The sequence below is a fragment of the Hippocampus bargibanti genome, linkage group LG16, assembly GCF_051943395.1.
Source record: "Hippocampus bargibanti isolate YZ-2025 linkage group LG16, ASM5194339v1, whole genome shotgun sequence".
Lineage (NCBI taxonomy): Eukaryota > Metazoa > Chordata > Actinopteri > Syngnathiformes > Syngnathidae > Hippocampus > Hippocampus bargibanti.
Window position 1 is genome coordinate 10,490,841 of NC_142749.1, and position 8,557 is coordinate 10,499,397.

Consider the following 8,557-nt stretch of genomic DNA (forward strand, 5'->3'; position numbering starts at 1 on the left):
AGTCTCAAAGAGGACTCCTGTTGGATCTCATGTTAAAGTCGTCGTGCGCAACAAATGAAAACATCAACCGGAAACAACCACTGTCATCACCTCATTTCCAAAAAATAGTCACCTTATCAGTTCTCCGGGGCTCTCCTTGGGATCCCGGACCAGATCCTAAACCGCGTTGGCTTCTTCCGAGGGTCAGAGCCCCGAAAAGAAGCAATCCCGGTACCCCCACACGCTCCCCAGGCAACAGCGGGGTGCCGGTGCCCCGCAGCACCAGGAGCGGTCAAACACCAGAGAGATGGCTACAACTAAAGCGGAGCTGCTACTCTCGGCCCTGCAAATCTCCGAGCCCTTGGCCAGCTTCCCACCTGTCTTGTCCCCGCTGGAGGGCTACCCGAAGCTGGAGGAGCTGCAGCTTCTTCTGCAGAGCGCCGCCGAGGGTGGGGGGTTGCTGAGCGGTGAAAACGGAGACTACGGAGGTGGGTGGCTCCATTCGTTTAATATGCTAATGTCTAATACAATGTTCCAATTGCTCATTCAAACCATACCTGACATTTCACTTAACCCTCATATTATGTTGAAAACAAATCACGTTATGTTGTTGGTCATTTTTACCCGTATGTAAAAATCCATACACAACAGTCAAATAACAGGTGACATCAGCCGCAACAGTTTCTGTGATGTTGTAAACATACTTGAAAAGAGAGACAACATATTTTCTATCCCATTGGGATATTTTAAAACTGTTTTGAAGAAAGGAAAACGACACAAAAAATGGAAACGGGTAAATAGGGTTAATACACACCATGCATTAAAGTTAAGGACATAAATATATTTGACTTAATTTATCTTGGAAATTACAGCATAACTGTAGCTAAAATACACACAGTTATGTAAAACATATATTACATGAGGTATAGAATGGATCAAATTCAACATTTCCCGAAAATGGTGATCGTCAATTGTGTTGTTCGTGACTATTTCACTGGTTCAAGATCTTATATCGATGAGACATCCATGTTCATCTATGTATGCTTATGCTTGCCTGTGACTGTAAAGTGTCCTTGAGAGCTTTGAAAGGCGCTTAAAATGAAATGTGTTATTATTATGCCAGCAAAAGAGTGTACAGACAGAGCAATCTAACACTTACACAAGATGGCGTTAAGTGCAGTTCAATTTTTGCCATTCATAAAATACACAACAAAGTGTTCAATTCATGAAGCTATGTCTCATAAAAACATTACTGTGGCGCCGTCGAGGTGCCATGCACGTTTGATGATTTTTCTAATCGGAAGAAAAGGGCGTTGTTGCCATCTCATGGCACAATTTGGCATGAAAAAAACATCCTAGGTGGGTCGATGAAAAGATTTCTTAAGACATCATCTGTATTTCTTTGAAGGTGTCGGACGTTTTGCTCCTCATCCGCAGAGCTTCGTCAGTGAACTACCAGTTGTGCTGGTAACTCTGGTCCTATATATATCCCAAATGGACAGAGGTGGTGGTGCTTTTTATCAGAACCGAGGTCTGGCACTGTACCGTCACTTCTGCCCATTAGGGATATATATATGGCCAGAGTGACCAGCACAACTTTAGTTCGCTGACAAAGCTCTTCGGATGAGGAACGAAACGTCGGATACCTTCACAGAAGTACAGATGACGGCTGAAGAAACCTTTTCAATGATGAACCACTCCTGTATGACTGAGAGCCTACACAGATGTATTCCTGGGTGGGTGTCAATGGCTTAGATTACAACATGATTTTTCGTCCTCACTAAAATCCCCTCAAAATCTTGGCCAAAGCAAACCTCTGAAGATGGAGTACACTCATTCGCTGTGGCGACCCCTGAAGGGAAAAGCCAAAAAGAAAAGAAGAGATGCTAGAACGGAGAGCCACAATCGCAATGCTCTTTGGAAGCTATTTATTGTACCCCAAGAAAACATAAACACACTCGTGCGACAGCTGCTGTCAGCCACAGCTCACATCTAGACAGATCCAAGCAGTCTTGCCAACATCACGTGCCACTCACCGGGCCGTGCCTCTTAAAGGCACATACATGTACACAGTTCCACCTGAATGAGTCACTCGGAGTCATCCAGTGTTCTGATGTTCTCTCCCGTTATGTTTCAGACCTTCTGTCTGAACTATCCGACCTGCAGAACCTCCCGCCGATGACCCCCCGCATGCCCTCTCTCGCATACAGCGGCCGCTTTACCTTCGAGCCGTCCTCTTCTGCGTCCAGCGGCAGTTTGTGGCCAGAGCCTCTTCTCAGCCTCTTTAGTGGTTTGGTCAGCGTCGCTGCAACATCTGCTCCCTCCTCTTCTTCATCGGTGACATCCACGCCGAGCCAACCCACTTTCAGCTGCTCGGCTGATGTGGGCTCCATTTTCTCCGTGGCGCCAACATTCACCACCGCCTCCATCAACGCTCCGGACCCTCAACCGGCTCCCTACCTGTCACAGGGGCCACCTCCGGCCTACCCGGCCTCGCGGCTGTCCATGCTCCCGGATTACATCCTACCTCGGTCACAGGATTCCGAGCTCCTGAACCGGGACCGGAAGCCTGTGATGTCACAAGGTGGGAATCTCCCGCAGCCGCCACTCACGCCGCTGTCCACCATCAAGGCCTTCTCCTCTTCGCACGTGCCCAACCAGCCTCTCTGCGCCCCTTCCTGCCAGCTCACCAGGCCATGCATGAGGAAGTTGCAGGGCAAAGCGTCCTCTCAGGAGCGTCCATATATCTGCCCGGCAGATGGTTGCGACCGCCGCTTCTCGCGCTCGGATGAACTGACCCGCCATGTGCGGGTACACACGGGCCAGAAACCCTTCCAGTGTCGCATCTGCATGCGCAGTTTCAGCCGCAGCGACCACCTGACCACTCACATCCGCACCCACACGGGAGAGAAACCCTTCGCCTGCGCCGAGTGCGGACGCAAATTTGCCCGCAGTGACGAGCGCAAACGGCACACCAAGATCCACCAAAGGCACCGGGAGAGAAATACCGTCCCTGCTTCCCCCGCCTCTGCCACACCTCCCATGTCCTCCTCGACTTGCTCGTCTTCATACCCTTCGCCCGCTCACAGCTCCTCTTCACCTACAGCTTCCATATTTAACCCATCCTCCTTACCAAACTACCCCAAACTCTACCCCTCAAGTTGTTCCTCGCCCCTCCAATCAGAGCATTCGCCCAGCATCACTTCGCTTCACAACATCTGCTAAGTGGGACATCAAACACAAACAGTAGAAGTAAAACATTAGAGCTGCAAGCTGTTGTGAATAGGCACCTTCTTCAGGAAAAAAAGGAACATCAAACTCTTCAACCAAGGAATTCACTGGCTGCTCTCTCAAACCAAAATATTTAGATGATCAACAAAATGCAACATTTGTTGATCTTTCCCATTTGTTGTTGAATCCCTCAAAAACATTGATTAATGTTCTCAAAGATCATCACAATGATTCCAACTCGGGCAAAGAACTCAAACCAGCAATAGTTATTATCAATTCCATTCAACAAATGCCCCAAACGCCTTGTGAACAGAACAAAATGTAAATATATTTTTATATATGTATATAGATATACACATGAATATTTTTTATAGATTTTTATTTTTTTTACCTACTGTGTAGGTTTCTATGTTCAAATGCATTTGATACCAGGTGTATTTTCCTCTGAACAGAACAAAGAATAAACACATGGAGCGCAAAAACAATGTACTATATGGTCTTCTTTTGACACTGCAAAATTATAAACGTTTAGGAGGCATTTCGTGATTTTTTTTTTTATTACTTTAGGATGAGTAATAGGAAGTATTCATATCAAAAGCAGACACGATTACAGTAATCCAGAAAGCAGTAGTGCTGTAAAATAAAATGATCAGAGTGCATAAGGTGTGTGTGTGCGTGTGGTGGGGTGCGTGTGTGAGCGCACTTTGCCCTCCAGTCTATTGTAGTTAAAAAAAAAAACCCAACCCATCAATCCAAACATAGTTTCCTCCGACTGCGGCGGAACTCACGATGCCCAAATATGGTGCTTCCTTTTTTTGCCCGAGACGATGCAATGCGCATGCGTGCAGTACGCCAGGTCTACCGAGGCTTCATTCCGCAGATATTGGCGTTATTTCATTCATTCATTCATTTACTGATCTGTTTTATGCTCACAAGGGTGCTGTGATTTAAATTTCGTGGAAATCAACATAAGATGTCAGTGCAATGTTGTCTGAACACGTTACGGATGTGTGCGCTTGCGCCTGGTGTGACGACACAAACAGGGCATACTGGTTGAACCGGACATGAAAGAAAAGAAACCTACTGCAAAAATTGTAATAAGAGATTCCTGAGGTTGTCAAACTGCACAACATTTTTAGTCAATTTGTTCATTCTTTGAACGGGTGAGATGTCACACTAAAAACCCGTCACTGACCAGACCGCCCCTAAGAGTTTGTTTGCCTGCGTCAAGATTCAGAATGTCGGGACAAGTCCAAGTTATTTTGGTGGCGACAATATGAAGCATGCGTTTGTTTTCTCCCCAGAAATGTTCAGAAAGACACGATGGACACGTTCCTGATGAGAGGGCGGTGTTAACTGTCCTATACTCCCAAAATAACAAAGGTAAGACATTTGTTTAATGACACCACGTTTGTGATTGAGTGGGGAGGCGGTACTTGATGAGTAACTTGAATGCTGCAGTTAATTCAAGGAAAAAAAGCACAATGCAGTACTGTCTTCGACATTTCAAATCAATACACGCTTTTACATCTTCATTTGTTTATTTGATCCATTCCAGTTAAGTGTCAAAACACACTAGGACGTCTATTGACATGTCTCAACTTGAACCGACAAAAAACAAAAAGTGAAGTCAGATGGCTTTTTTTCGTTTTTTGATTACTACAGGGGACGTTTTATTATTTTGGCAAAAATGAAAGGTTTTTATCTTGGATCCATGCAAGAGATTGAACTTGATTCTGTAAAACACAAAAAACCGTGCAAAATGCTCTTAGATGTTTCCATGTGAAATGCAGTGATGCCCAAGACAACAAGTTTTTTTTTTTTTTTTTTTCACAAAATGTATTCAATTCATAAAAGCTATGGGGAACACAACAATTTAATTGTTGAATTAAATTTGTTTTATGCTCATAAAATCTGCATACAAATTCTGTTACCACGTGTGCTGTGCTCTTAACCCTTTACATTTTTTACCAATACTAATAAGTTCGATTGCCCAATTCATAGACATTATTATTATTATTATTAATAATAATAACCTCTGAAGATGGAGGTGACCCCTTGAAGAGAAAAGCCGAAAGGAAAGGAATAGTAATAATAATAATACATTTCTTTTATAAGTGCCTTTCAAAACTCTCAAGGTCACTTTACAGTCACAGGACACGTTTTTCTGTGGGTGAGAAGCAGCAGCCACATGTGCAAGCATTCACTCAATCCAGAATAACTCAAATAGATAGAAAGCCAGCTAGCTAGATAGATAGATAGCTAGCTAGATAGCCAGCCAGCTAGCCATATTGCTAATAGCTCGCTCGCTAGATAGCGAGCTAGCCAGCTAGATAGCAGTTACACACATGAACATGAAAAGAAAATGGTGTTCTCCAAGGCTAAATATTTGTTTTTTTATTCCTTCTCTCTATGATACCATTCAAGCCGCCACTACATATGCTGTATGAAATCTTACTCACCTGTCAGGCACACTGGTATCCAATCCATATGTACTTGGCTGTGCCATCGCAAGGGTCTATAGGCAGAGTGTCTTTGAAATCCGGGATGTCACACACAGTCCTAGCTTCACATCTACGGAAAAAAAGCGAACGTTAAAAAATGGAGAAGGTTTCCTTTGTGCCACTCTGAACGCACCCTTGCCTGTTAGCCATAAAACTAGTGATGTCTGTGGTGCAGTTTAAATTCTGATTGGTGTTCTCCATTTCCGCCGACCAGCAAAACGTTTTCCCCTGACGCCCGTAACTGGCTAAACGTACTTGGATCGTTTGAGCCGCAGCTGCACAGTGAAAAGGGGGTGTTATTCATAATGGGATGATATGGCAATTTGACAAAAATTAAAAGGACTAGGACTTGACAGATGACTGCAGTGAGGCATGTGTTATTTTGACAGGCGTCATAGCTGCAGTGCAAAAAAGTAAGGCAACAATCACAATCAGAACACAATAGCGTGCTTCGTTTAGCTTGACGTGAAATTTTTCGTGCCTTAATATTCAACAAAGATCTGTAAGTGCACCATTCTTCGGTTCACTAGAAAAGCGCAGCGCGCCGATGCATATGTTGTACTGTCGCGGCTTGGAATTGATACGGATTCACGTGGGACAGGAGATGTGGGACAGTCTCTTTTCGTCAATGGATGCTACAGCTTTGTGATTGCTTTCAACATTTAGCTTGGAGCACGCATGCACATTTCACCATGATGTCCCTGATCCACTGGTGAAAAGGATGCTTTATCCGGTCCTCTTTCATCTAGAACTGCTTCATACGACAAAGTGGGTGTTGTGTGGCCAATTATTTGTTATTTTGTTGTTTTGACTTCAAGATGGCGCCGCGAGAGTGGTTGCCTTTATGGCAGCTCTGTATTTTGTTTTTCTACTTCTTCCTTTCCTTTCCTATTTCTTCCATACTTTGCTGCTGTGGAATGTAAATGTAATTTTCTCCACTGTCAGACTAATAAAGGCCAATCCAATCCAAAAGTAGTGGATTGAGTAGGGACGCCTGTTCAATTTACTTTTCTTTGATTATTCCACTGACATAATCATTCCTGAAGTGGAACTAAAATTAATGTTATTATGCATTTAATATAATACAATTATATAAGTGGAACTTTACTCTATATATTAGTCGTTTCCACACAATTGCATTTTTTTCATTCAACACACAAAAAAAAATAAAAATCAACTGTGTAGAATGGGGTACAAGTGAATAGTTTGAGTGAGAGAATCAGGAAGGACGAATAAATATTGGCCACCACAGACCTCTCTTTGTTTTCATTCACAGTCCAGTCATTTTCTCCATTTTCTTCTCCATTGGATTCAGTTTCATTTTTTCCTTCTTCAGCTTTGTCATTTTCTCCTCCTTCTGAGCCATTTTCGTTTTCTCCTCCCTCCGATTCTTCTTCGTCTGTCCTTTCAGGTCCTTTGTTTTCTCCTCCGGATTCTTCCTCATGTTCATCATCTGATTCGTCTTCCGAGGAAGACGAGGAAGAGGATGAGGAGGATGAGGACGAGGAGTCAGGACTGACTGCACAAGGCAAACCGCGACAGGTTAGCATATGATTCTAATCAGGGTTTTAAAAGTAGCACAAACACACAAGTAAATATTCCTTTTTAAAAATTCGACATATGATCTAACTTGAGTTAAAACAGTCAATAATATTGCAATTTTATGAGGTTATCATGAATCTAAAGATGTTTCTCTTTATTTGTAAGTAGGTTCGTTGTCAGACCTCCCAGAGCTAGATCGTGGCGTGGAGTCGAGCAAGGCGTTTCGTCGTGCTGTGATGTCCGTCCGACGCCCGGCGTTAGTTACGAAACAAAAAAGTGACGTCGGTTGTCCTTTAAGTTTCAAGTCACAAATTATTTCATGGCTAACGGCATCCTCTAGTGGACGTGTAGCAAATCACACCGCACTCGCAGTTGTAAATACAAATACAGTACTGTATTTTTTTGCACTTCCGTTTAATTTACCCATAACAGCATCGGAATGTTTTTTACACGCTTACTGAATGGAGGAAAAGTTCCCCTCCACTAGCTTGCTGTTGTTAAAAGATAAATTGTGTCACGAAAATATGCATACTTTACCTCGGAGAAAATAATGACACAGTTGGTTATTCATTTTGGGAGTGAATGGAATTGTCGGAAAGCTGATTTGCAATCTATTAATAAAGTTTGACTGACCTATCTGACTGTTTTGTTGACATTCCGTCTAAGCAGCGTCTATCACCGGATGCATAACGTAACCCCAGCCTCTACTGTAGCGCCTTATAATGCGGTGCGCCGTATATATGGAAAAAGTTGTAAAATATGTCATTCATTGAAGGTGCGCCTTATAATGCGGTGTGCCTTATAGTGCGGAAAATACGGTACATTAAAAAAAAATCAGGTTTGCATTTACCTGATGTTAAAATGGTGAAAGCCAGCACTGAAACACAAACACACACATTTTCGTGAATAAATTGAACACACGCCACATCATTTATATAGTACGACAATGAAACTCACAAGCCACCAGCGTCAACTTAAGTGAAGCCATGTTGGGCCGCAGATTCTCTCAGAAATGACAACTCGATGGAAAGGTGGAGTTCACTGAAATAGCTTTTGTCACGTTAATCCCTTGACACTCATCGCTTTATTTGACTTTCAGCTAAAAAGCCTGTCGGTTTATAGACACCCGACATTTGTGCCTGGTGGATGTTTGCCCACAAAAGTCTCTTCTGAGTTATGGGGGAAACGAATCGCTAACGGAAAATGAGTCATCCCTTATGTCAAGGTACAGTTATAAAGTTCTAGTGTCAGGCTTTGAAGCAAATATAGAGTTTTTATTTTCTTCTCTCATCATTGTGTAT

The 8,557-nt window shown here is 43.2% G+C and overlaps 2 protein-coding genes across 2 annotated transcripts; one reads left to right on the plus strand and one right to left on the minus strand.

Moving 5' to 3' along the window:
* Positions 1-6: 6 nt before the first annotated feature.
* On the plus strand, positions 7-3,699 carry LOC148886418 (early growth response protein 1-A-like). The gene is made up of 2 exons (XM_089016803.1): positions 7-467; positions 2,117-3,699. Exons 1-2 carry the CDS (start codon positions 287-289, stop codon positions 3,202-3,204), a joined length of 1,269 nt encoding a protein of 422 aa, XP_088872929.1. The 5' UTR covers positions 7-286; the 3' UTR covers positions 3,205-3,699.
* Positions 3,700-4,810: 1,111 nt separating this feature from the next.
* LOC148886419 (L-rhamnose-binding lectin CSL2-like) lies at positions 4,811-7,080 on the minus strand. Its single transcript, XM_089017688.1, has 4 exons — positions 6,989-7,080; positions 5,848-6,015; positions 5,673-5,784; positions 4,811-4,946 (listed from the first exon to the last, which is right to left on the minus strand). Exons 1-3 carry the CDS (start codon positions 7,078-7,080, stop codon positions 5,676-5,678), a joined length of 369 nt encoding a protein of 122 aa, XP_088873814.1. The 3' UTR covers positions 4,811-4,946; positions 5,673-5,675.
* Between the last annotated feature and the right edge of the window lie 1,477 nt (positions 7,081-8,557).